Source organism: Hippoglossus stenolepis, chromosome 23, assembly GCF_022539355.2.
Source record: "Hippoglossus stenolepis isolate QCI-W04-F060 chromosome 23, HSTE1.2, whole genome shotgun sequence".
Classification (NCBI taxonomy): Eukaryota; Metazoa; Chordata; class Actinopteri; order Pleuronectiformes; family Pleuronectidae; genus Hippoglossus; species Hippoglossus stenolepis.
In genome coordinates, this window is record NC_061505.1 from 911,164 (window position 1) to 938,494 (window position 27,331).

Below are 27,331 nucleotides of genomic sequence, written 5' to 3' on the forward strand. Positions count from 1 at the left end.
TGTAAAGTGCTTTGAGTGGTTGATATATATGATATACAGTCCGTGTCATCTGAAGTCAACCACCAGAGGGAAGCAAATACAAACTTCACTTTTATCAAATTGTCTTATTAACTCATGAAAGATGCCACACGGCTTAATTAGCAGGTCTGATAACATTTATTCAAAACTGGCAGTTTTCCCTAAAGATATTTAATATCTGATCAATAAAATACTTGAAGTTAAAATGTCAAAATGCAAAAAAAACATCATATGAACCTTTGAGTTGTAATTTGTCTCTTTATCTCGAAAGTAGATGTTTGTAGTCTGACACATTTCATTTCATTTTACATTGGGAACGTTCAAAGTAATTTGAGGATCAAAATTGTAATGAAAACACTTTTCTGGATATGTATTAATTAATTATGCATTAAGTGATAAACAGATTGATTGATTGAATTCTTAATCAATGAATCCAGCACATGTAACTATGAAAAGTGATATAAAAATTGAAATATTTAGGTCACACCTTTATTTATTGATGTATTTAATTCATCTGACTCCACCCCCCAGTTTTTGCAGAACCCCCAGGCCCTTCTCCTCGTACTCGGCTCTGCTCAGCCAGAAGGAGTCCTTGTCCTTCATGATGTTGGCCAGCACAGCGCCACCTAGGAACACCATGTGTTTACGTCTGGGAGGGTCCTCGATGCGGATCTTGAACTTCTGCTCGGGGAGAAGCAGAGAGAACAGGGAGGTGCAATTAAAACAAAGTAAATGGACATATTATTTATTCTTAATAATAATAAAACTGCTGCAAAAAAACTTTCTTGCAACAAATACAACATATATATGCTGTATATATATATAAATTAATAACTTCCTCCTGGTCAAGCATTTAAAACAGATTAATATCAGAGAAACTCCACCTGCTGATGAAAACCATGTGTTATGGTTGAAAGCTCAGAAGCAAGTAAGTAAATGAACCTTGAAGTGAGATCGTTTTGTCAATTTTCATTATTATCGCAAAAGCTTTTATAATTTTTAAGCTGTTATATTTGTGGTATGAAACATTTATTACATTGATGGAAAAGGTTTTATGTGCTACAGATTACTCCAGAATTACATTAAGGGCTAATGCCATTTATGCAAAGGTCTTATAGAAGCGTAATCCTTGTGTAACATCTGACTCAACCTCCTGAGTGTTAGAGCCCAGATTATCAACACTGAACGAGGGAGAGGTCCTTACTGAGAGCTTCTGTGTGTCTCCGTCCAGCACCCGCTCCAGGTACAGCTGCTTGATCTCTCTCTCCAGTCGGGAGGGGAGGCCGGGGTACATGGTCGACCCCCCCGACAGGACGATGTGCTTATAGAAGTCCGCCCTGCTCACAGAACAGACAGATGGTGGAGGGGGCGTCAGAGAAACATCACTCTTCATTCAAGGAGACTCATTGTGCTCATATTCAGGTTTGGAATAAAAACTGAAAACACGTCACTGTCCTCAGACTGTCCATCGCTGCAGCTCCTCTTTTCAGCCTCTGTCTCAAACACTTGGTTTTAGCTCCTGTCTCTTTAAGACCCCCCTGATAAAGCCCAGTATGCTCTGATTGGTCAGCTGTAGGAAATGTCAGCCACCTATTTTTTAACTTTGCAGAACTTTTACATTCACATAAAAACCTCCATGGGACACTAGAGGAAATGTGAGACTCGGACCTGAGGTCGATGTCGGCTGCCTGGATGGTGTTGAACAGCAGCTCGGCGACCCCCGCTCCCTCCACGTTGACGAGGTGAGGCTGGAAGAGAGCTTCAGGAGCGCCGAACCTCTCCCCGCCCATGTTCACCTGCCGGCCGTCGGGGAGCTGCACCACGAAACAACACAATTGGTTTCTGATCCTGAACATACGACGTTGTTTGTGATGCATGTGGACTCATAGGTGAAGAGATTATTCTGCTTCCTAATCTAAAGCTTCACAAGACAAGATTTATAGATTTAAACTGGGAACTTGTCCCTTGATCGTGGCATCGATTTTCTCATTTAATTCTCAGCCAGGAAACGGATAAGAGAGACTACTCCTTCAGGTGGTTCTGAGTGTGTCACTGCACCGTGAAGGACTCCATCAGGTAGGTGGTCTCTGTGGCCAGACGCTGCTCCTGTTCGATGTTGTATCCCACGTAGCAGAGCTTCTCCTTCATCATGCGCACAGTCTCAAAGTCCGCCGAGTGGTTGAAGGCGTAACCGCGGAGGAGCAGGAGCTGGTGGTGCGAAGATGAGAGAAGGTTTTATTAACAGAGGCAACAACAAATTACATTTTCTAAGATTGTTCAGTTTCTCCACGTGTGCTCTCAAGTCTGCCGGCCCACCTTGATGAGGTAGCGCGTGATGTCACGTCCTGCGATGTCCAGCCTGCGTGTGAGGTGGGGTAAGGAGAAGCCCTCGTACACCGGACAGATGTGGGTGACACCGTCCCCCGAGTCCACGACCACGCCCGTCAGCAAACCTGAGGACCCGAGTGAAACATCCCAACAATCAATGAATCCATCGTTTATCAGCAGGAAGCAGACGAGGGTCTGAGCAGGAGAGAGAAGTTGGATGTTGGATTTCTTTCACCAGTACAAATTAAAGCAAGTTTAAATATGTCACCCTGAGCGTAGAGGGTGAGCACGGCCTGAATCGCCACGTAGATGCCGTGGAACTGGTACTTCTCAAACATGACCTCTGCGATCTTCTCCCGGTTCTTGGTGGGGTTCATGGGCGGCTCGGTCAGCAGGACCTTTAGAAGAAGTAAAGTCAAAGGTTTTCTGTGTTCGATGTCGATGTGTCCTGTTATTCCTCCAGCAGGAAAATGAAGTTTTAGTACTTGATTGTGTTTTGCTACTTCCTGCTGTGTAGCTTTATTCTGAAAGGTTAAAACTCGTTCTATGTAACATCTGCAGTTTGCTGCACCTTGCACTGTGTTGGGTCGACGTTCAGACAGTCTGGGCCGAAGGTGTAGTCCCACAGGTGGAGCATGTCCTCCCAGCAGCGCACCATGCCGTTCTCCATGGGGTAGGACACCTCCAGCATGGAGCGACACTCGCTGGCCTCGTCGCCCACCATCAGGTCCTGGGCAGGAAGTGGAGGAGGGGTTCAGCCATTGCTTTGGTAAGAATTCAGTGAATTTATCTTAGTACAAATAAAGAATCGTTTCTTTTCTTATGGAAACGGGGAAGGGAATTTTCTTTGTTGTCTTTTTTCTATATTTAAGTGATGCTACAAGTGTGTGTGTTACATTTAAACTTGCTCTGCTCCAATAGTATTAGATATTATATATATATATAGGCCAAAGTAAAAGGTTTCAGAAAGTACTTTAAATGTATTGAGGGCTCAACCGTTTGTTTTGGGGAATAAAAACAAATGAGTACTTTACAGAAAGATAAAGACAATTGTCCTGGGGACTCTGCTGCCTTTGTCTTGTTGGTATTGATAAAGAATTAGAAACCTGTGAACCTTCCACGTGTACTTTTAGTGGCCCTTTGCCTTCAGTCTCTATTTAATCCCTGTATCACGTCCTACAAGTAGTACAGGAGTTAACTGCTCAGCCTCCAGTTACATGAGGAACTTAACTGTGTCTCAGGAAGTGAAACGCTCGAATGAGCTGAGGGGGGGAGGGGTCAGGCCTTTAATAAACTGAACAACTCACAATTAGAATATGAGAGATATTTCATCATGGGAGGTTCTTTTTAAGATGGTGACTCTGTTAGTTAATCTAGGTTTAAATACATGACTTGTATGTTGGTGTCTTTTGTCTCAAGTCAGAACCGTAGTGACAGCCGATTGGATGAGCAGTGCGACCTGGAGAAGAACCTGCTGGACCCTCCATGATCTCACTGAGCTCGGTGCACGCTCCTCTGAGTCCAGCCTCACCTTTATCTCGATGTTCCGCACTTTGGTGCTGGATCGTAGGATCGGTCGACCCACCATGGCGGGGAAGATGTGTTCAGGGAAGTTGGATCCTGCAAAGCCACACTTGACAAACTGCAGAGGGAAGTCAAACAGAAACATGGGAGGAGTTTAACGGAAAGTGTGTGTGTGTTGCCCTGAGTTAATCCTGCACATTAACTGTAAGTCTTTTGTATGGATGATTTCAATTCATAAATCAGTTCCATTTGCTTTTAATCCCTCACGAGGCTTAATCTGCATCCAGGAAACAGACCTAGAGTGTATTGTCATAAAGCTTTTACCAGATTATCACCTATTTGTCAGAGAGCGGTACTGCAATTTCATTACATCTTGAAAAGCATGTCGAATCATTGATCTGGTAGCTCTGCTGGGACATGGCCTCCCTGCAGACTGCTGCTGTGCTCATGGCTGCACCTCTGCACTGTCTCGACTTGTCTTAGTGACCATAGACACATTCCTTAGCCTGGGGGGGGGTGCAGGAGATTCCAAGCCGAGGCAGAAAACAAGCTACAGCAGTTTCCTGACGGCAGAGTCTGACATATGCAACTTGTAAAGGCCACTGTGGAGAATTCAAAAGTCACTTCTGGGGTTTAGGCATCTAAAATCTCTCTTCCTGCTTTTCATCCAATTGTTGCTCAGTGGAAAGTGTCACAACCATGTATGGCTGTGTGTGCACAGAGGCTGTGTGGCAAGTCCAGACAGATGTGGAATCAGGCTCTAGTATGCAAAGATTCACACCCCGCGCTGCTTCAGACGCTCGGCACTCAGCCTTCTTGGAACATTGTTAAAAATAAACCACTGGAATCAAACACACCTGTCGCAGGTCTGCACACACAAATCTGTAGCTTACATGGAGAGTCAATTATAATTCAATACAACATATGCTAGAGTAGAATGCTTGACTGATAGTGTTAATACTCTGTGTATTATACGATAGAATCCTAATAATACTCACCCCTGTGCCATTGTCACAGACCAGCACTTTCCTCCCCTGGCTGTCCATCCTCACACAGGTGCTGCACGAAGCTCTGGGTATCTGTCCCCTCCTGTCAGGACAGGGGTCCAACTAACAGATAGCTGATTCAAGATGTCTACACATCAGTTTCACGCTGACAACAGCTGACAGGTAAAGAAGGAGGCTGCTTCTCCTTCCAGCCTGGGCGGGATCTCTGAGAGGGAGGACGCCCATTCTCTGGAAACACGAGAGGAGGAACAGACTAAAGCTCTTTTTTTAGGAGAGGAACCGGTTTCAGTGTTTTGAATGTTACAGAGAATACTTGGTCGTTACTCTGTACTTATGATCACTGGTTTCTCTGTGTGATAATATTTAAGACATTTCTTCCAGACCTTTGAGCCTGACTGGAAAGACCCACATCTGAGTCTCTGCTTCTTGAAGAATGTTTCATAGCCAATTTACATTTCAAGAAAGGATTGTGAATATTCCTAGTTTTGGTGTAAAGTCATATCATAGTACATATTGTACGGTATGATACGAACTTTGGATATGATGCAATTATCAAACTATTCTAGTAAGTTTCTTTATGTATATATATTAAAATCATTACTAAATTGTTTGACCTTTTATAAAAACACTTGTTTTTGGATTTTAGCAAATTTTTCATCGTTGTATTTCTTGTATTTCAGTCGCCTAATATTATTATTATCATTATTAATATTAATATCTGTATTTCACAACAGTTGAGAACCTTTTTTACTTTTTTAGTTTAGATGTAACGTGAACAAAATGTCTGAAACGTAATTCCTTCGGTTATTTTTTAACCAGAATCTTCATCAACAAATAAATTGAAAAGTTTATTATTAAGTTTAGCATCTATATTAGGTTGACGCCCACTGGACACACGTCACTTCCGGCCGCCATGTTTGTTGTTATGTCTCGCAACATGCTAGCAGAATTAAAGACTTGTCTCCGTCTCTCCGGAGGTTTGAAGGAGGATTTGTCAACGTGGACATGTCTTTTAAACTCCGGTGAGTGTTTGTGAGGTTTCATGTTTGAACATTTAAAAGCTACAGATGTTTCCTCTGGAGGCTGAAAACAGAGCTAACAGCAGATGCTAATGCTAATGTTGCTCCATGTCTCACACCAGCAGAGGTGAACTAGGTTTGTTTTGACTCTTCATCACCAGAGAGCGATGAAGAGTCAAAGCTGAAAGACATGACGATCTGCTGCATCGAGAACTGGAGCAGAAGTTACTGATGTTCCACCATCACTGCTCCTGCTGCTGATATCACCTGATCTGCTTCCACTGCTGTTTCTGCTCTTTACACAGGGATCCAAACCCTTACTGTGAAAACCAGCTGCTGTCATTTCTTCTCCTGATTCTCTTCACTGAGATCGAAGCGTAACAATCGTTAAAGGTCTTCCAGCTCGAGATGTCGAGACGCAGAAGATCCAGTAAAGCTTCCAGATGAATCTGCGCGTCCTGCAGAAGGAGCTGCACACTGTCGCACAAACAAGTTCCAGTTGTCTGTGTACATTTGGATAAAAATAGTTTCATTTATTTACACAAAACATTTACAAAATGCATCTTTTCATGAACGTGTGACGGGAAAGAAAGACAGCAGACGGTAAACCGTCCTTCTGACGCGAGGACACGATCACATGGGACCAGGTCTCACTGTTCTCAAATGTAATAGGCACACTGAGTTAAGACCTCTTTTTTTAAATTGTCGTTTCTGTTTCACTTCCTGCAGGAAAACCATCGTCAGAGCAGCGTCGAAAGAAAACCACCAAAAGAGAAGTGGCCGGTGGAACCCAGCAGGTAGCAGAGACTGGTGGTTTGAGCAGCACGTGAACGTGATCACAGAGAGAAAACTCGTTTAACGTCACTGTGAGTTATTGCGTTGATAAAGACTGATGCCCTTTGTTCCTTTTTAAGGCAATGAAATGTGTTGACTTGCTCGTTTGCTATGTTTACATGCACATTATTATTATTATTATTAAGGTCAGAGCAAAGCCGTTCTTCAGGATCACTGAATGAAACTGGATTTACACGGTTTCATAAAGTGAATCGTTCGTATGTTTGCATGGAAATATCCAGTCTGGGTTTTGCTTTGCTCTGATAATAGTCCAATTATAAATGTTTGCATGTAAACATATTCACATACAATAGTAGCCTACTCAAGGCATTTAATGTTCACCGTGTCTGAGCAGTCTCCAAACAAATGTATTACGTCGCTTACATTAAAACTATTAGAAAGTGATCTATCAAAATATTCACTGAAATCTGTATCAAAACTTAAAGTATTAATATTCACATTATCTAAAGACCGTTGGTGTTATTTCTATAAATACTTTTCCTGAGAGTACTTGTGTCTTGTAGGACTTCTATGCAGATGTTTACCTATGTACAGTCCAGAGTCACGGTTCATTCATTCATAAAACAGTGAAGGTCATGTTTGTGCCATGGTGCTTTTTTTAAGTGCATTATGTTTTTGCATATCGTTCCGTCTGAGCCACAGCAGCTCTCCGTGCTCGTCCACCTTTCTGCGCGAACATCTCCGTGCGTCCGCAGCCACAGATTGTCTCTGTCGTACGTCTGAGGACGGACGCTGCTCTCGTCCCTGCAGGAAACAAGAGTCTGTCCATGAACGAGAGTCCCGTCCTCTCAAGACTCAAACTCGCTGTCGCTGCTGACGGAGATCTCCGGAGTGGAGGCTCCCGTCCCCCTGCGCTCGGTCTCTGTGCTGCAGTCGCTGGCCTCCGGGCTGCCCGGGTGGCGAGGGGAGGGAGGTAGAAGGTGGGGGTGGTGGCGACGCTCTTGAAGGGACCCGTCCGGGGAGCTTTCCGAGGGAAGGTGGGACGGATCCTGTTGCAATCTGGGTGGAGGGAGAGATGAGAGTGAGGACAGGGTTGTAAATATGAGCTCTTTGGTTTAGTCAAGCCCCGGAGGGAAGAGCTAAAAAGGTTTCTTTAGTTTAAACACATTTAATAATGTGTCCTCATCGCTGTACCTCATGATATCAGCAGTTTTTCACATTTTTAAAGGACTCATGGTCTTTTATTTTGTTGAATTAATAAATCTTTGGTCATTTCTGACGTACCTGTTCTTTGCAGATGCGGCCCGGTCCCTTTGGCGGCGGTTCTTGAACCAGTTGCCGACCTGTGTGGGTGTGAGTCCGGTGGCCTGCGCCAGATGCCGTTTCCTGGACGGGTTGGGGTACGGGTCTTGGAGGTACCACTCTCTCAGCAAACTGCGAGTTCTTTCCTGGAGGACACATCGGAACGTGCGGCTTAATTAGGCGTCCGTGTTGTTTTCATCCCATTAAACCACAATAATCTCAACACTCTCATATGATATAATCTTGTTAGATTCGGTTTATTAACAGATAATCATCCACTAAATTGGATCATGTTAATGTGCTTCTGAGTTTTGAATTAGAGATTAAGTAGATTTATGAGCAATACTTTGCCCCCCCCACAAGAGGGAGATGACGCACACAAATACACCGAAGAAGCAAAGAGCAGGTTTGGTTTGTTGCTCATTTCTCTCTTTTAACTTTATCGTAACTTTAATGACACTTAAAATGTAAATATGATGAAACTGTCCATCACGTTGTTAGTGACAATAAAACAGAAAACTTTAATGGTTTCTAACAGGAAAAGTCTGTCGGCATCACTCCAGTCGTCTGCTCCTAAACTTCGTAGATAGGACTCCTGCAGCTCTGTGCTCAAAGCAAAGCTCAAGTAGTTGGTATTTGGAAGGAGAAGCTGCTAATTAAAGAGAAGATGACACTGTGATGAATCCCGTGGGGGGATGTGGCCCTTTGCTGCAGCATCTAGTGACTACAAGAAGAAACCAGATGCACAGGTAAACACAGCCTGTAGTTAGTTATTTACAAGCTGTAAACAGGATGAATGTACAGTAATCTGACGTGGAATCATAAATAACTGAGATTTGTGTGAGATGTCTGATCTTAAGCAGTTTAGTGGCTTCAGGGCCGAAGGCAGGAGGATCACCATGTGAACCGTTATCTTCTGGCTCAGCTCAGACCAGAGTCAGGTCGAAAAGGCAAAGTGATGCTCAGGTTCTCAAAATGAAGATGTGGTGGTTTTCTGTGTTTTGTGAACACGTGGCCCCTCAAACCATCACGTCCCAGTTTACCTTGAAGCAGTGCGTCTTCTGCTCGCCGTCCCAGATGGTGCGGGGCAGAGGGAACTTCTTGCGGATCCGGTACTTCTCCACCGGGCCCAGCGGCCGGCCGCGCAGCCTCTCCGCCTCCCGGTAGTGCGCGTCCAGCCACAGGTCCTGGAGCTTGGCGTGCGACTCGCGCGTGAACCTGTGGCTCTGGAGGATCTGGTACAGAGCCTCAAAGTTTCCTCCGTGGAAAGCGACCAGCGCCCGGGCTCGCATCACCGACTCGTGTCGGTTGAGCGCCTCCCCGGCGGAGCCCGGCACGGCGGCGGGCAGGGACCAGAGGAACCGGCCGAGGCGCTCGATGTCCCCGGTCTCCTCCAGGTTCTCGCACACCCGAGCGACCTGGTCCGGTGTGAACATCGGCAACGGGAACATGTCGCCTGGCTGCTGTCGGAGCTCACAGGAGAAGCTGTGCAGGTTCCTAGGGCGCATGGATCGATGTGTCCACCGGTGCGTAAAAGTCCGTGCGCTCTCTCCACTTCACTTTATTGACACTTGCAGCATCTATCTGCTGCGGCTCTTACGCAACTGAGGGTTTCCTGGTATTGGAGTAATTCAGAGAAACTGGTGCCCGAGGGAGCAGGCGAATAAAGGAGGAGGACAAGGAGTCAACCTGTATTTATAGAGAGATACAATTAGCATCTCTGTAGTTGTTTTGAGAAGGATTATACATCCCGGCCATTAGCCTCTTAGTGGGGGGTTGTGTGTACAGAGGTGACTGGCTGATCAGCTTGTTTGGCTTAGCCTGAGGATACATTGACTGCCAGGATAACTGCAGTGAGCAAACAAGAGAGGATAGGTCATTTAATAGGTCTGATCTGATGGAGATGGATTCCTGCCTCAGGGGGAGGTGAGCGTGGAGGAAAGGTTGTTTCATAAAAACTAACTCAGACATAACTTTAGAATCTGTAGGTCAAATGTCTGTGAATTAAGTTTCCTGGTGTCGACTTTATGACAGAGGGAAAACTTCCAAATCCCAGTTATTGCTTGGATGGTCCCAGTGCTCATGGTTTTGTAAACTGGACATTTGGTCCAGAGGACCCGTCGGGGCACAAAGCTGTGGCGATCTCAGACCAGCTAATACCCGTGTAATTAAAACGGACGTGGTGGCACCTCGGGGCTATCCCCCTGACCTCCAGCCAGGCCGAGACAGGAGGAAAACGCCCCGAGACATGGATGTGAGGCCGAGCAACTCCAGGGCTCATGATCCGCTGCCCGGTTCAATCCCTGTCATCTGAGTAGCTCATTAATCAGTCTTAGTTTTCTTATTAATCAGGATAAAGAGCCTGTAAGCATCTGTCAGCTATAATGCAAACATGTTACGTTTCATTTGCACATAATAACCAACGGGGGGGAAATCAGCGTGTCGCTTACGCATCAACAGATCAAACCCTGAATACAGAATTTTAGATTATAGATCTTAACAATAAACACCTGTGGTCAGACATAGATTAGTCCAGTGAATATGAGGCTTTGCATGAAGGTTGCAGTCAGGTGAAGGATGATCTGGTTTAAAATAAGGTGAAGGGGTTTAATCGACTAATCCGTCTAGAATACAGATATGAGCCAGACACCGAGGCCCCGGCAGCCAACATCTGGAGTTACGTTTATTAATTAGGTTGTTTTGGATCTGATCGTTAGACGACAGTTTTCTTTTATGTGTGACATGAATCCTCGAATCATAAAATAAACTGGAAGGGCCGAACTGTTCCCTGATTTAACACATTTTAATTGACCTCATCCAGATACATGAATTATCCTCTGAGAAATCAGGGGAAATGTTGAGAAACAACCTTTTCCTCGATTTTATCACTAACCTGTAACCACAGCAGATATTAACCAGATTCATTGTGTTGACATAGTTGAAGTCACATGACCCGCTGACTAATCCTTTCAGCCAGTCACAAGAGGAGGCTGCACGAATCCTCTGGTGAGACGTTCAGCAGAGTTTGGGCTGTAGAAGGAGTTTAGAGTCACTAAGCAGAGGACAAGCATTTGATATGTGTTAGATCCTAAATCTAGATTAAAATACCAGGTGGGATTGGTAGGCTAATGGAAAGGGGATTGTGTGTCTGTGTGTGTCTCTGTGTGTGTGTGTGTGTCAGTGCACTGGGGCACAGAAGGGGAGAAATGACCTCGGTGAAGATCATGCTCACAGCTAATCTAACCCCTCTAAGTTTCAGACACTTCGCGCCAATCACCACCACACACACACACACACACACACACACACACACGCACACACAGACACACACACACCCTCACACGCACACACACACACCCTCACACGCAGACACACTCACCTTCATTACAAGAAATCCGCTCGTCCAATCTGTTTAACACTTTGAGTGCAGACTGAACCAAAATCTGCTTAAGTGCTCCCAAGCCGTTACAACAGGATGGTGTAAGACGGTGGTGGGATGAACAGATGATGTGTGTGTTTGTAGAAACAGGGCAGATCATATAAATATCATATATTTATATATATTTATATGATCGACTCTTGACTTCACTGGTGATGCTACTGCAACTGATATTTTACATGAGTCCGGGATGTTCCGGTGTTTCCCCAGAAACCAATTTGACACCAGAGCATTTAAAGAAATAACATCTCACAGTATATAACTTCAACAGCTGTATGCTGATAATGCTGCATTGAAGTTATGATTGTTATCATTGTTATATGACCTGGATCAGGTTAAACCCTTTGAAAAACAAATTCATGCAGAGAATGATACAAATATTATATAAACTATAAAATATAAACATTACATTTTGGTGCTGATGCAGGATTTTCTTTCACTTCCTGTAACACTGTGAGATCATAACTTTAATTTGTCATTTTCACCAATTTCCTAGGAAAAAAAACATCAGGCAGATTCAGGGGACTATTATGAGTGCGTTCATTCACACACACACACACACACACACACACACACACACACACACACACACACACCCAATATAATGTGGAACCCCACTTGACATAATTAATATGTGACTTAAACAGATGCCTTAAAAATGACCTGTTTATTTTGCCAACAGGCAAAGCGGGGGGGGGGCATGCACGTGTGTGTCTGTGCGTGGAAATGAGGGGGTGTAACCATGCTGTATAAATCCACACCAAGCACAATTAACAAGCAATTGGGAGGAGAAGTAATTAGTATTATCTACTTATCACCATCAACCCCTATTCAGAGGAAAATGGGTTAAAAACATAATGACACACGCACACTAATTCCCCCCCAGGCAAATGTGTAAAGGCTAATTACAAGCTCATTTGCAGCTGAATGGCAGTATCCTCTGTCAGACAGGTCTATCCCCCCGCTCCCGGCACACTGGGTGTTAGCTTTGCCTCTCGGCCCACGCTGATACCGCTGCCAAACAAACGACAGGAAGGACTTCCCCAGAGCAGAGAGAGGAACATCCCTTGATTCAATACACACAGGTGATATGGACTGATGGGGGTTCTATTCAAACTCTAAAGTAGACGTTTACATTTGTATTTTATATCTAAATAAAGTAAATAGATGCATAATATATGTAATAGATATATTATATTATACATCTATTTAATATATAAAGAAACATCTGACATGCATCCGATGTCTTCAGAGACTTTGGTTCTTGCGAAGCTTGTGAGGTTTAAACATCTTAAATGTATTAGCTGTGAGATTTTTAATTTATATTCATCCAATTCCAATTTATCGCTTTTCCACAACCAGCAGCACAAACCATATAAAATGTTTGACCATGAAGAGAACCAGTAAATATTCACTGTGAGAAGGTGGAACCAGTGACCTTGAAAGGTTTAAAGATCATTTGGTATCAGAGCTGAAACCTTCACCCAGGCCCAGCAGCTAAACCCAACCTCCTGGTTATAAGTGTGTTCATCATCTCTGCCCTGATCAGGAACCTTCGAGGTCACAACTCTTTAGTGTTTAGAAGTTTAACGGCCAAATGAATCGACCTCTCTTTTCTTATTCAGTGACCCTGTCATAGTTCTATGTCAGATCTTAACCTCACGTTACAAACCAACAAGTTCATTGTGCTTCCATTTGCAAATCGTGCAAATTGAACATGGTGCTGAATTCAAGAAGTCTGTATTTGGACTGAAGTTACTTTAACAATGACCTGCCTGTAACCTTGAGTTCCTGTCAGGGCAGATCTGCAGCACGTCGTAAACCAGGAGCTTCTTATTGAACTATACATGTTTAGTGTAGTTATTTCTAGTCCAGAGGACATACAGCATTACCAAGAGCTTTCCATATCTCTGACTAATGCCCTATTTCACCACGCTAAAGAATCGTCCATTGATCTGGAACCATCCCAACCATTAAAGGGCTCTTCCGTGGGTCACGTCCCACCCCTCCACAAAGTGTCATGGAAATCGGTTGAGGAGTTTTTGCGTCACTAACAAACACAAATTCCGAGGGAGCTTGAACTGAAGAGATCTGATCTTCCAGGAAGTTGTGTGAACCCAACTGGAGACACTGGGAGTCAGTGAGGTTTCTTTACATCACCGCACATCCAGGGGAAATCCCCACTGCGTGAATTAATAAGCAACCAGCTCCTTGACACGTACAGGTGTGAAGTCTGGAGATTATTTGTGTAATGAGATGTTCTTCTCAGGTGTCGTTCAGCGGCAGATTGGGTTTTGGTTCCCTCCTGTATATCGAACCTCCCCCAGACATATCATGCTCCGTGTTTGAGGGATCAGCTTACCACGAGCTCACGGTTAGCTGGCAAACTCTGATTTAAGCCTTTAAAAAATAGCCCCGGCAGATGACTGCTCGCGCTGGATTATTGCTTCTCTCGCTCGGTTGTGGCGGCAGAGTTGTGAATACTGAGAAGTGACACAGCCGCTGATGCAACAGGTCGAGTTACAACACGAACGTTTTCAAGAACCAGATCAATGAAAATCACAGAAATGCGTCGTCTCGGTTCAGCTGCACTGAACTTTAAGTAACTTCTAAGTAAATTAAACACATTTGTTCTGGATAAACAAAGATTTGATAAATACATTTTGTAGCCACAACCCCATGTGTCCAGTTTCTAATAAACAAGAATGTCCCTCTTGAAACCACATTCACCAGATCCAGATCCAGATCTTTACCTGGATCTGCACGGATTCACACACATGCTCATCGATGACAGTCCACTAAACATGGCAGATGTTCTTCATCAAGATCCATGAGTTATTCTCTGAGAGATGAGGGAACATGTTGAGAACTCCTTGCACAATGTTACAGGAAGTGAAAAGACAGAATCCTGGATCCACAGCAAAGTTTCATGGTTTCTTTCTTGACCGATACCAGGTCCACCGGTTTGATTTGGATTCTTTGTACAGAAGAGGAAATCTCATGTCCTTTTTCTTAAAGCACATCCAGGAATAACGATGGTAGATTCACAAACCCTTTCCAATCACTTTTATAAGACTTCAAATTTAAATATACGCTGTTGTGATGATAAGGAATTGAACAGTGTCAAGTGAATATTGTTTCATCTTCTTATCAAACCCTCCTCTTCCTCTTCTTCCCTCCATCATCATATGTGACAGGTGTTGCTGGAGTTGTTTAGGAATCCTGAGGGATTTAAGGTGGGACTTATTCTTACCTAATACTATAATGCTCATTAATTCCTGCTTTGGTGACTCCCCCCCCCCTGATCCTCTCTGGTCGGCCCATCCTCTGCTGACGCTGTCAGGGCCTCGACTCTGAGGCTGCTCAGCTGTCAGACGGGGAGAAGCAGTGGAAGATGTGTTCTGGGGGGGAATCACCAGGGAGGGCGGGAACATGGGATTGAAAGATGAGGGGTTTGAACGTGTCACAACCACAGAGAAGTGGGGGTGTCGGACACAGGAGTGTGTGTGCAGGGATTTCAGGAATGTTGTGTCCACTAGTTGTTGGACACAACACACGATAAAGCTAATCTGCTACAGGAATCTAGTTCCTCAGCTGGAACCTGGGTTCAAACCTCATGACTGTCTTCGACTCTGTTGACGCTGGACACAGTTTGTCCCAGTTTCCTTGCTCCTCTACTTGAACTCTAATCCTATTGTACATCGAGTTCATGTAGTGAAGTGCAGTTGTTCAGGCAGGTTTGAATCTGGACCCCAGGGTCTTCAGTTGTAGTTTCTACATTTCATCTGTTATGTATGATTATCAAAAACAAATGAGAGTGAAATAAAAAGAGAAAACAAACGGTTTAGTTTCAGTTCATTTTTTTTTACAAGAGCCATAATTATCTCAATAAAAATGTAGGAAATCAAAAAAGGAAATCATGTGGATGATGCTGCTCATGGACGTTTCCTGTCCTCAGGTCTGAACCCATCCGGACTGAGCCCCTTGTGTGTCTGTCAACATGTGTCTGAGCTGCACCAACTGTCCACGACTGTTTTGTGTTTCTTCTCCGTCAAGTGCAATGACATCATCGACAGCATTTGACATTATGACGTCATCACCCAAAACCAGTGAAATCAAACACAGCTGGTTTATATGGATTTTTGTGTAAAGTCATGTAGTGAGAAGTTTAATCTGTCATATAAATCCTAATCTCCTGTATTACTCCTCTATTCTGAATATTAACCAGAGTTCAGCCGCGTTACTTGAAACCAGATCAGTTGCTCCTCTTAGTGAACTCTGGTAACTTTAATATTTACAGCCACAGAGTGAGTAAAATCCATATTTCATTAGTTTTCCGCAGTGAGCACAGCTTGATAATATCACTGAAATCCTGCAGGTAATCTATGAGACGTGTTGGCAGACACCCAGTTTGTGTTGTGCAAACACGGGGTAATTGTATCATAGCTTCATCATCTGTTACTGAATGATTCTAATAAATGATCCTTGTATTAGTGCATCGATCGAAGCAGAATTAACTCACCACTGTAAATATGTGTGTGTGTGTGTGTGTGTTGAACATATGTTTCAGGGTTTCACTTCACGCTGCGTTGGTACAGTATGAATTTTTGAATTCCTGTCAGCCCAGCGTGACGCAGCTAATACGTTAGCCTATAATGACTCCTATTGATTACTCACCTGTGTGTGTGTGTGTGTGTATTTTTGTATGTCTGTTGTGTCTTTTCCCGCTGGGTTTATGTGACAGCAGGGGTGGGAGGCTAAGAGGCGTTAGCTTGGTGAGAAGGATTACCTCTATCTGTTAGTCCTCCTTTTCTCTCCCCGGGCAGTGTCACGTCTCATTACTTCTGTCCTCCAGGCTGGATCGTCTGGCTTTAGCGGGATACATTTAAAACGCAGGCCGCCCAGGTGTCCAGGAACACCAGGTTTACAGGCAGAGTGATATGTGTGCCCTTTGCCTGAGAGGCTTTTTCCAGTAAGCAGACAGGTAAACTTCTCCCAAAGCTGGCATTGATGGCAGCTAAGCCTCCACTTGTTTAAGTGAAGCGGATGGCTGCATCTCGGAGAGAGACACGCTCAGCCGTCGGTTTCCTGCGTGTGATTAACATGTAACATAACACACAACATGCATATGAAGAGGGGAGGAGAGGTCCCCAGCAGCGTGGGCGTATAACACTGAGGGTGGAGATGGAAGTCCAGTTACGTTTAGAGGTAAAAAGATGGAAACCAGGAACATAAGATCTTTAGGGGGTGTCTGGAAACACATTTAACTCATCATTTTAGCAGTGAATTGTTCCATAATGTCTTTTTAATGCATTTTAAAGACAATTCCTCCAGAGACATTTTCCTGTTTATATCTGGTGTCCACATGTTTTTAACCCTTTACATTAAAAAATACCAAAGTCATCCAAGTACTGTACAATAAAAACATGAGAAAGACGAGAGTAAAATAAGATTAAAAGAGAATAAAACGAAATCAAATGTTAAAAAGTGAATGAAAAAATAATAGTTAAAGCCCGATAAAACATTCTTAAATATGTCAATGGAGGGATCACTTCATTAGAAAAGGAAACAAGTTGTGGAGCAGCTAAAGTAAGCGTGTGATAGAGTAATATAACTAACGCTGAAACTATTAATTCATGATTACATTAGTGGATCAACAGAAAATACCACTTATTTTACCACTTTTATTAAGTTGTTAGTTATTAAAGCTTCCCAAGTATAAGAATAATAAAATCTGAATTGATTAAAAATGATCTAGACAGAAAGAAGCCCAACAATATTAATATTCACTTTAATATTGTGTAATATGTTGGGTCAACAGGAAAGTTAGGAGATTAGCTGAATTCTAATCTAAATTTCCTCTGTGCCCATTCAAGGATATCTTAAACGTTTGTTGACGAGACGTTTGTCACAGAATTCTTAAATATACGAAAGTCAGGTTACTACAGTGAAATCTATTCCTATTAGACTGTGTTTAAATGTCCCTGAGACACCAACAGATCATTTATTGAATGAATGTAAACATCTCTTCAACTTGTAAATCCTTCCAGTCAAGTGGCTCATTAGAAGAATCAGTGATGTTAAGCTAAACATCCTCTATTGTCCTCTTGTCTCCAAACTGCTGCTGAAGCTGCTTCAGCCGCCGAGCAGCAGTTCATTAGTGTTTCATTTGGTGAATTCCTTTCATCAGCATGGGTCATTGACTCTCACCCGTCCACTGACCCGTGCACGGCGACTTGTATGTGTCTACAACGCCTGGATCTTGACCCCGTGCTCTCGTGGCCCTCACCCTTTCCTCCCTCCTCCTCCCGAGGAACCCCCCACCGCCTGCTCATCTCGCCCTCCAGCTGGTTGCCTCCACCGTCCAGAAGCCGCGGAGCTCTCCTGGCCTTAGCAGGGCGGCTAATCTAGATGGCGGGAGGCCTCCCTCCTGCTAGCGTACACAAGAGAGGACAGCCCTAATTGCTTATGTCGTAAAGCTCTCTGACCCAGATAAGCCTTGACTCCCCAAAGCTGTCGAGATAAACCCCACTTTACCTCACCAAACCTGCCTCTCCTGATCCATGCAGCCCACCCCCCTCCCAACATATCTGCACCTTCTGCCACATTATTAACACCCGGGACGAGGGGGACAAGTGAAGAAGAGAAGCCGTCCCATAGGTCGAATATTTCATTTCTTCTCAGGTGAATACCGACGGATTGTTTGAGAAGTCGTGTGCTGCAGAACAATAACTTTTATACAGTACGTTCATCTTTACCCTGTAGGAAATAGGTCATGTGGCTCGAAGCAGGTGGAAAATACTCCATAAGAAACAAGACAAAGACTTTTACGAGGAGCGAATACTCTTCCTCAGAAACAGTGAAGCTGATATAGTTTTAAGTGATAGTAAGAATGAATGGCTGCAGAAGAAATCGATCAAAGTGCCGTTTTGACCAATGACACATGACTTGATGAGGTGGATGATGATTAGTCCCAATGAAAGCAGATCTGAAGCCGCAGCGCGGCGTTGCGTGCTACCAGCTCTCGCGTGCCTGGCTCATTGAGCCCGGTAATGCAGGCTTAAGATGCCACAGTGCTTCTGCTGCGGACAATTGTCAAGTGGCGAATGTCACACGTGCTCTACTTCTTCAGCAGATGGTCGACTCGCCGAGCGACACTCGGGCTGCTGAAGCTTCACAAACAGAGACTGAATCCTTGAGTTCCTGTGTCAACTTTCTCAAACTGGCTGTTGTTGAAACATTGTCAGAGATTTTAGTCGTTTAAATGTTTGGTTGCAGAAATGAATTCAGTCCCAGAATCTAAACGACATGGGGCAAGTGCAAAGCAAAACCTGAACGAAAGCTGGGACACTGTGGTGGGTTGTGTTTGTCAGGGTGGAACGATGCAAGTTCACGTTACGGACGTTGAAACTGAGCCTCTGACTCCAGACCAGATCAGAAGCACTATCGCTTTCCACGGTGAAAGCGCCGCACCACACCTCACAGACCCAGGCACCCAATGGCGCCCAGATTGGCTCTTGTACATTTGCTGTTTAAACGGCGTTGACACTTGATGATCAAACGACAACTACGTCTAAAGCTAGCAAAGACACTTGCGTTGGGCTGGGTGCAAGATTGGGCCCCTTAAGTCCACATTAATACAGATCTTAATTACTAAATGGGAGCTTTTAATTGGATGCTGGCCTGACTCACCCGGTAAGCACCCATCACATGCTACTGGTGCAGGGATGCCTTTAAATCCCCATCTTAAGCCATGTTACACCACAGGTTCATGTCAGCTGTGTCAAGTGCTCAGCGAACGATACTCCCTCTGATATCTGGGAGTTTTTCTGACTGTGACTGACCCGCAATTCTGAAACAGACACATTTCGACCTGACGCCTTTTTAAAAAGGAGAGAAATCGTCTTTACTTCCCCTCTGAGGAACAAGTCGTCGTGTTTCCTTGGCTCGTCCTGTCCTTGGCTTCTGCACCTATTTAACAGATACTTATAGAAACACTGTTTACTTGTCATCACAAATCCCTCTGGTGAAGTTAATTGATTGGATTTGTGCATTTCCAAGTGGTCATTGAGCTTCCTGATGACCGAGGGTGTTGTTCAGAGTCTGTGACCAAAGTGTGTGTCTTGTGTAATGAATCAAACGTAAGTAAAGACAGGTGGGGGGTCAGATAAAAGTCATCCAGAAGGTTTAATATAAATTTCAACAATACAAATCACACATTATATCTTGCACACACAAAAGAAAATATAAATACAAAAACTGCATTTTCAAGTCGGGAAGAGACACGTGACAAAGCACCACTCCACGTCATCACAAGGTCATTGGTTCAAACGGATTTCACTTCAAAAACACAGAATTAATTGTGGTTCTAAAACAAAAGCTCTGAAATGTTCTGTACCATATGTCATTTTTTTGCACAATCACATAATTGCGTGCTACAGTTTTTCCTGCTTGGGGTCATTTAGAAAAACGACCTGTTCCAGTTAAAAGGAAAATATTTTTGCAATAAATATATCAAACATGACGAGTGAAGGATAAAGTATTTAAAACTCCCAAATCAACAATTACATAATAAAAGAAACTGAACATTATCTTCTGTATCTGCTCGTTATGTGTTTCACTAAAAGGTTTAACTCTGTACGTGCCAGTGGGATACACGATAAAATGTCCGCTCTAGAATTTACAGTGTGTTTCCACAGCCTCCCTTTCACAACACAGGCTGCTTGGTAGTGTTTTTATCTTTCTACGTACTAACCATGTACATTTCCACATCACTCGTATATAACCCAAGCTTTATATAATCAAATCAGCTACACATCAGATGCTCAGTGTTATGATACAGTAGTTGTCACAGTGTCTGCTAGTGTTCTACTACGTCTCTATTTAAAGTTGTCCAGTGCTTTGTTGTCCCGGTGACGTGCGAGTCAGAACCTGGACTGAAGACTTCTGAGCCGTGGGGACAGCTGATGTTGTGTAATCTGCTGGAGTGTCTCTGAAATACACCACGCTGCCATCTGGTGGCAAGAGCACATCACTGACTGGCACAGAAGTCACAGAGTCCCACGTTTCCCCTCAGACTGATCATCTGCTGACCGTTGTCCAGAGTCGACACAACATCAGGATCCCGTCTGGGACCTTCAGAGGAGAGAGGGCGTCTGATGAGAGCAGCAGGAGGACGGACACGTCTAAACTCTGCTTGTTGTTTACAGAGACACTGGCGTCCGCTGTCAAACGCTCTAGATCTTGTTTTCTACTGAGCTGACATCTTGAACTGTGTCGTCTGCATGTATCCAGGCTTCTTCCTGCTGTTTGCTCACTCTGACATGTTTCTGACATGTTACCACGGAGCAGGCAATAAGAAACCCTGGAAAGTATCTGGAGTAACTGACTCAGACATTTACGTTCTCGCCTACAGCTCCTCTGGAAACTTTCAGGAAAATGCAGCGGCTGTCTGGAAGCAGTTTCATTATAACCTTTATGGTCTGTCTTTCCTTTAAATGATGAAAAAACAATAAGTGTGGATTTGATATGATTTCTGACTGCAGAAGGATGTTATGTCAGCGCTGATGAGCTGTCATTAGCACATCTGCTTCTTTGAGGATGAAGAAACTCTGCAGTCACATTTGTGCCTATTTTTATATCTGTACAAGCTCAAAAACATACTTCATATTCTTAAAAATTAACATTGATCGAATGCATCTAGATTTTAAATGTCCGTTTGATTCAGAATCAGTAATCTCACGAGTCACGGGCCCGTTTCTCCTTTCAGACCCAACTAGCAGGATGTCAGACATTCCACAGAGAACCTTCCCCTGCTGCTCATTTCCAGAAGGAGTTGAAATAAGCCCAAGAGTTTGATTCTCTTCGGCTGCGACGGTGCCGTCATCACCAGAGATCACAGAGAAACTAGGAGGTTCTGGGCCGGGAGCCGGGTTTGAGACTAAAGCTGGTTAATATAACACACGTCCATCACTTCAGCAGAATCATGAGGGATGGAAACTGGCAGGATGCAGAGTCCTCGCTCTCTTCTCAGCACCTTCTGGTGGAGGAGGGGTATTTGGTTTTCAGACCCTCTTTGAAGCTGCGGAACAGAACCCGGTTGCGTTTGTTCTCCTCGTCTTTCCGGGCATGGAACTCCCCCTGGATCTTGAAGCCCCGGTGCACCACGAAGGCCGAGCTCAGCACCGAGAACCTGTACCCGGCCACATGCAGCTCGCAGGCCTGGAAGGAGGAGAGAGGAGGAGAAGAGGAGGAGGAGAGAGGAGGAGGAGAGGAGAGAGGGAGGAGGAGAGGAGGAGAGGAGAGAGAGGAGGAGAGGAGAGAGAGGAGAGAGAAGGAGGAGGAGAAGGAGAGAAGAAGGAGGAGAGAGAGAGGAGAGGAGAGAAGAAGAGAAGGAAGAGAAGGAGAAGGCCGAGATGAAGTGGGAGGTGATGGAAAGATGTTCTTATTGTCAGACACCATTGAGACTGACTAAGTAGTTTGGATCCTTTACTTTAAAACTAAACAACAATATGAAATATACATCTGATTCAAAATGTATCTACAACAGGACAAAGTTCTGATTGAGCCGTCGGACCTTTTACCTCCGTTTGTTTATTTGTTTATAATCAGGATTATGCAAAAACTACGATGTGGAATGATGGAACACGGACAGCACCCATCACATCAGACTGAGCTCTTCATGTGGAGCAGCTCTATAGAGTGTGAGGCTCTAGTTGCTGCTGTTCCAGTGGGTTCACATTTCAACATGGAGAACATGGAGAACATGGAGAACATGAAACATCCCGTCCCCTCATCAGCACCACTCAGCCAGGTGCAGTGTCAGGTCTCTTCACTGCTGATTCCTTTCTCAAAGGACAAGTTCTAGGTAAATATTCACATTTACTCACCTGGCTGATGCGATTGAAGCCGTATTGCTTGAAGTTCTCATCATAAAGGGGCCCGACGTTGGGCCCTATGTAGAACGGCTCCCAGGGGTCCACCCAGGTGAGCGTGTAGGCAACTTCCAGGGTCCCTCGAACGTGGCTGTTGACCCAGCGAGAGTAGTTGGTGGGGGCCTGACAGCGAGAACACAGCTCTTCGTAGAACGGCCGGACCTCCCCGACCTGGTAGAGCTGCACCAGCTCTGGCTTGGTGGCGGGCATCTTCCTGGCGTGGCGGATCTCGAAAGCGGGTAACACAAAGACCTCGTCGCCCGCGGCCTCTCGACTGGAGATCATGGCCAAGAACTGCGGGTGCAGGTCGGTACTCGGCATCATGTCAATGTCAATGACCAGGATGTAGGAGGACTCGGTGCCACCTCGAGCGACATTACGAAGAAGGTTGTTGGGGTAGGACACGTTTCCGCTGATGGCGTAGTTCTTGAACTTGTCCCTGTGGGTCTCCAGTCGGCTGAAGACAGAGGCGCAGTCCTCCAGCCCTGCAAAGTGCTCATGGTCCTGCTCGGGGAAGCTGGCCATCTCTCCAGACAGGCAGACCAAGTGGAAGTCCACCAGGGCCTGGATCTGAGGGCAGAAGAAGCTGAGAGCATAAACCAGAGCTGTGGCAAACTTGACATCTTGCCCGTGTGCGAATATGGCCACAGAGAGCGGGTGGTGCCACCTCTCCAGCAGAGAGTCCAGGTGGTGCAGGTTGTTGATGGTCGTGTGTGTCGCTAGGGCCAGGACAACCGACCCTGGCTTCTGGTTCGTGGTGAAATCACTTTGAATCAGGTTCTTGTACACCCGGTACTGGCCGCTGTGGTCGAAGATCCCCCCGGTGGACAGGGAGAACCTCAGCCGCTCCTTGCGCGTGTTCTTCTCGGGGTGCGCGGTCTTCTTGGCCCCGGAGCTCCCGAACAGCTCGGAGAAGCGGTAGCGCTGCTGCTTCCCGTGGAACCGGGACAGGAAGGACAGGTACATGAGCTGCAGCAGCGCCACGAGCAGCAGGGCGCCCAGCACCACTCTGAAGGCCGAGCACCGCTTCGACAGATGCATCCCAGAGAACCGGACGGCTCACCGCACGCGATGTGTGTGTCCGAGCCCCGCAGCTCACGCGCCCCGCATAGCTACCACGATGCTAGCGCCACCGCCCGCGAGGCTGGAGGCGCGGAGCGGAACACCCGGAGGAACATGGCGCTGCTCCACGCAGATTCACCCGGACACGGACCCAGCTGCTCGGATCCCCACGACACACGGTCGATGCCGCTCTGCTGCGACGGCGGCGCAGCTCGATGTGTAACAACCGTAATGTCTGGAGGAGAGGCGCCGGGGAATGTGACGCTGGAGCACCGCCAGATGGAGAGTGTGGAGTAGACGAGAAGGACATTTCACCAAGTCATCAAGTCACGCGAGAACAGTGATTTTACAGTGTATGATATATGATATATGATATATGATATATAATAATATAATAGTATAATAATAATAATAATAATATATAAGTGTACAGTTTAACAACGACCTCAACCACCTTGACGTCTCCAGCGACGAGGTGGCCGAGTGGTTAAGGCGATGGACTGCTAATCCATTGTGCTCTGCACGCGTGGGTTCGAATCCCATCCTCGTCGAAAATTTAGTTTTTGCACAATATGTCTAATATATGTTTAATGTTCTTAGTTATTTACTATATATAATTTTACTGTATAAATAGACGCCTCTCTTTCTCATTGATAAATATAACCTTTTCACAGTGTCTCATATTTATGTTTGTAGAACATTTCTATACAAACCTGTATATTAATTTATTATTTGGCTGTTTTTATTCTATTGCCTTTTTTTATATTTGAATCTGTCATTCTGAATTTGTATTTATATCTGGCTTGATTCCTTCTTCCTAACTTTACCAATATAATCATTGCACTTTTGCTAAATTACCTGGCTGCACAATCAAATGCCTCTTTATATGTAAATGACTTGTATAATTGTATTTTTAAATCCATGTTCACCTTTGAGTTTTTGATAAACACGATAAAATAAGGGAGACATTCAAAACTGCCTCTTTATAAACGAATGAAAAGGCAGCGCTGCCACCTGCTGACCTTCAAATGCTGCTCGAGTTTACACACTTTCACTTTTTATATTTATTTATAGAATATTTATAGAATAGTTTGAGTCTTGCACTATTGATTGATGGTCGTAGTAACAGTCGCAGTGAATTAATATAAATTTTGTACAGTGAGGTTGAACAGATTTATTCACCTGTGCAGACAGATGGAAATCAATCAATGTCAAATGACTTCAAGGTGTTACTGGTTATATTTGATCTAAATATGAAATGTGCAGAATTCTGCTTCTTGAAAAAACCATTGGTGCTATGGTGTAAACAGTAGTTTTATTTGAACAAGTATTTCGGACACAACAGAGCACATTTGTGAATTTTTTAATTCATGATCATAAACAAACATTTCTGTCCTTACAACTAAATGAACAGAGTCGACAGCAGCCACCAGGTTCGAGGAGGCTGAACCCTTCCAGGCTCAAGCATGTGCTACAGGTCAGAAGAACAAAACAAGTTTTATTGTACTTTTAATGACAGGGCTTTATAGTAACAGTGTGTCCCAGCAGGTCACACCCCCGACCTCACATCAGCATTATGGACACAAACCAGCAGCCTTTCAATGCATCACCTTTGTGTTGAGACAACTTCAGGGTGGAGCACAACAAAAAGTCACAAAGGTTGAACAGAGCCTAAAGATTCATTGTTTACAGTATAACTCTTGTTCACGCTCGCAGGTCGTGTTGCATTCTGGGACCTGTTCTGCCATAACAAGGGTGACGTCTACCTCCTTAAGGGCCAAATGAAACCAGCCTTAAAGTTCCTAATCAAAAGTCTTAACTTCAGAAAATGCTAAATCTGCTTTAATAAATGGCAAATGACACACAACTTGAATTTGTTACACACACTAGCATTCACGCTGAACATGCATAAGAAAAGCACAATGTACACTTTGAATTTGTGTCTGTCGCTAAATTACCAAACCAAGTGCACCGTGTTTAGCAGGAGTTTCAGTAATCTTCAAATCCACTGTTTTCCTGTAAAGAGTTCAGATTTCCCACCTAGAATTTGTGACTAACTATGTTTTCAGTACTGCAGAAATCATAAGGCCCTATTGTCTCCCAATTCCATTAGAAACTACGACACTAGAACGCCAGCGCCGCTTTTGGAACCGCCTCCTTCGCTGTCCCCGGAAGACGCCCCCGTCTGGCCCTGCCCCTCTCCTTCACCCTCGCCCACCAGCCGGATGTTGTAGCGTTCCCTGTACTCTGTGAGTTCCCGTCCTTTCGACTGCATTTTTGTGTTGATGCCCTCGATTATTTTGGAGATCTGTGGGGACAGAAGGAAAAGTCAGATTATTTTGAATGGAATACATCCTGAAAGATGGTATCAGCTTTCTAGAGGAAAGTGGAGAAGGATCCATCTTGAAACTGTCGTGTTCTGGTTAAAAAGCTGTGATATAACATCTCGTTGTTTAAAAAGAATAAACCAGTACATTTATTAATATTTCCTCATCTTTTACCTGTTCTTTGTTGTTTTCCAGGGCTGGTAGAACTTCCTTTACTGTTCTCTCCACCAACACTCCTCCAACCAGACGAAAGCATTTCCTTGAAGAATCCACTTCCCTCAGCGTGTCAATCACTAAGCTGAACGAACAGCAGAGATGTTAACGACATCTTAACGCCAGTGGCCTTTCAAGCAGCTCCTGGAACTACACGGCAGTAGAAGCTACCAACCTGTGCTCGTTGATGTCCATCTCCAGCTCCGCAGCTTTAGAAGCCATTCCACGTTGTTCCTGACGCATCCTCTGAAACGTGGACACCACCTGTGACACGAGACAAACAGCAACACGTCTGTGTTACACATCGTCCTCAGTCCAACACTCCTACAGGCCTCAAACTGTTCCACCCGTCACCAACTACTTGTTCATGGAGTAAGATATTACACCATATACACACACAGGACCTACGTTTTGTGCTTAGTTACTTTCCACCACTGTGTTTAATGTTTTTAGTTGTGTACCTTTACTAAAGCATTGTTTAGAGCCCTGTACTTAACGTAGGATTACATTTGTAGCTTTATTACTTTAAGTGGAGAGAAGTGAATCCTGCTCCACTGCTGGTTAAAGCTCCAGTGGGCAAGATCTAGGTGAAAGGATCTATTGGGAGAAATGTGTGTACTTTATATTTACATAGTTTACATCAGGAGCGGGTCCACTCTACGGAGGCAGCCATGTTTTTTACAGTAGCCCAGACTGGACAAACTAGAGTTTCTTGAGTTTCTATGACAACTGAAGCTACCACAGGTTCTCTCTGATGTTTGGAAGGGGGGGCTGCAACCTGACGCTTCACCACTAGAGGTCCCTACATGCTACACACTGAACCTTTAACATGAGCCTGTCGGAGGTGTTCAGTGATAAAACGAGCTCCTCCCACTCCCTTTAACAAACCGACCCGTCACAGGCACGTGCTGCAGCCGCTGCTCGAGCCGAGTTAAAAACACGAGTTCAGGAGACTCTTCTTTTTGAGTTCCAACAGTTTTACGGTGAAACAGCAGAAAGATGGCGGCGGGGGAAGCTAACGTTAGCTTCGCGGAGCTGAGGAGTCACATCAGCGGCTTTAGCTTCGGGCTCCGCGGCCGCAGAACAGCGACACCGGCCGCGGAGCCGGAAGCGGACCGGGGCGGAGGAGACGGTACCTGCTCCGCTGAAGGACCGGACGGTTTCCCTCCTGAGCCGCTGCTCGACTTGCTGCCCGTGCTGCTGCTGTTGGCTGCCATCTTGGAAGGGTGTTGCTGCGAAGGACCCCGGGCAGGAAGTGTACAGGCGGTCCCTGTGATCGCCTGAGTGCAAATACGCTCCGACTTCCACGCGTACTTTCCTTGAGTCTTTAATATTTCTATTGTTATTTCTATTAGACACAGAT

The 27,331-nt window shown here is 44.8% G+C and overlaps 4 protein-coding genes, 1 long non-coding RNA gene and 1 other non-coding gene across 6 annotated transcripts; 2 read left to right on the forward strand and 4 right to left on the reverse strand.

The window, feature by feature from the left end:
• Positions 1-137: 137 nt before the first annotated feature.
• zgc:101810 (uncharacterized protein LOC493612 homolog) lies at positions 138-5,048 on the reverse strand. The gene is made up of 9 exons (XM_035149258.2): positions 4,869-5,048; positions 3,878-3,988; positions 2,918-3,076; positions 2,615-2,744; positions 2,335-2,471; positions 2,077-2,226; positions 1,687-1,832; positions 1,223-1,355; positions 138-699 (listed from the first exon to the last, which is right to left on the reverse strand). Exons 1-9 carry the CDS (start codon positions 4,914-4,916, stop codon positions 529-531), a joined length of 1,185 nt encoding a protein of 394 aa, XP_035005149.1. The 5' UTR covers positions 4,917-5,048; the 3' UTR covers positions 138-528.
• A 729-nt stretch (positions 5,049-5,777) lies between these two features.
• LOC124851329 lies at positions 5,778-6,765 on the forward strand. The gene is made up of 3 exons (XR_007032376.1): positions 5,778-5,899; positions 6,202-6,499; positions 6,626-6,765. It is a non-coding gene; the product is annotated as an uncharacterized LOC124851329 (long non-coding RNA).
• six7 (SIX homeobox 7) lies at positions 6,405-9,671 on the reverse strand. The gene is made up of 3 exons (XM_035148348.2): positions 9,037-9,671; positions 7,976-8,139; positions 6,405-7,750 (listed from the first exon to the last, which is right to left on the reverse strand). The coding sequence occupies exons 1-3, from the start codon at positions 9,499-9,501 to the stop codon at positions 7,540-7,542; spliced, it is 840 nt and encodes a 279-aa protein (XP_035004239.1). The 5' UTR covers positions 9,502-9,671; the 3' UTR covers positions 6,405-7,539.
• Positions 9,672-19,595: 9,924 nt separating this feature from the next.
• b4gat1 (beta-1,4-glucuronyltransferase 1) lies at positions 19,596-23,671 on the reverse strand. The gene is made up of 2 exons (XM_035149277.2): positions 22,322-23,671; positions 19,596-21,653 (listed from the first exon to the last, which is right to left on the reverse strand). The coding sequence occupies exons 1-2, from the start codon at positions 23,405-23,407 to the stop codon at positions 21,462-21,464; spliced, it is 1,278 nt and encodes a 425-aa protein (XP_035005168.1). The 5' UTR covers positions 23,408-23,671; the 3' UTR covers positions 19,596-21,461.
• Positions 23,672-23,897: 226 nt separating this feature from the next.
• trnas-gcu lies at positions 23,898-23,979 on the forward strand. Its single transcript has one exon. It is a non-coding gene; the product is annotated as a tRNA-Ser (tRNA).
• Positions 23,980-24,724: 745 nt separating this feature from the next.
• On the reverse strand, positions 24,725-27,259 carry pfdn2 (prefoldin subunit 2). Its single transcript, XM_035149037.1, has 4 exons — positions 27,105-27,259; positions 26,144-26,232; positions 25,930-26,053; positions 24,725-25,736 (listed from the first exon to the last, which is right to left on the reverse strand). Exons 1-4 carry the CDS (start codon positions 27,183-27,185, stop codon positions 25,545-25,547), a joined length of 486 nt encoding a protein of 161 aa, XP_035004928.1. The 5' UTR covers positions 27,186-27,259; the 3' UTR covers positions 24,725-25,544.
• Between the last annotated feature and the right edge of the window lie 72 nt (positions 27,260-27,331).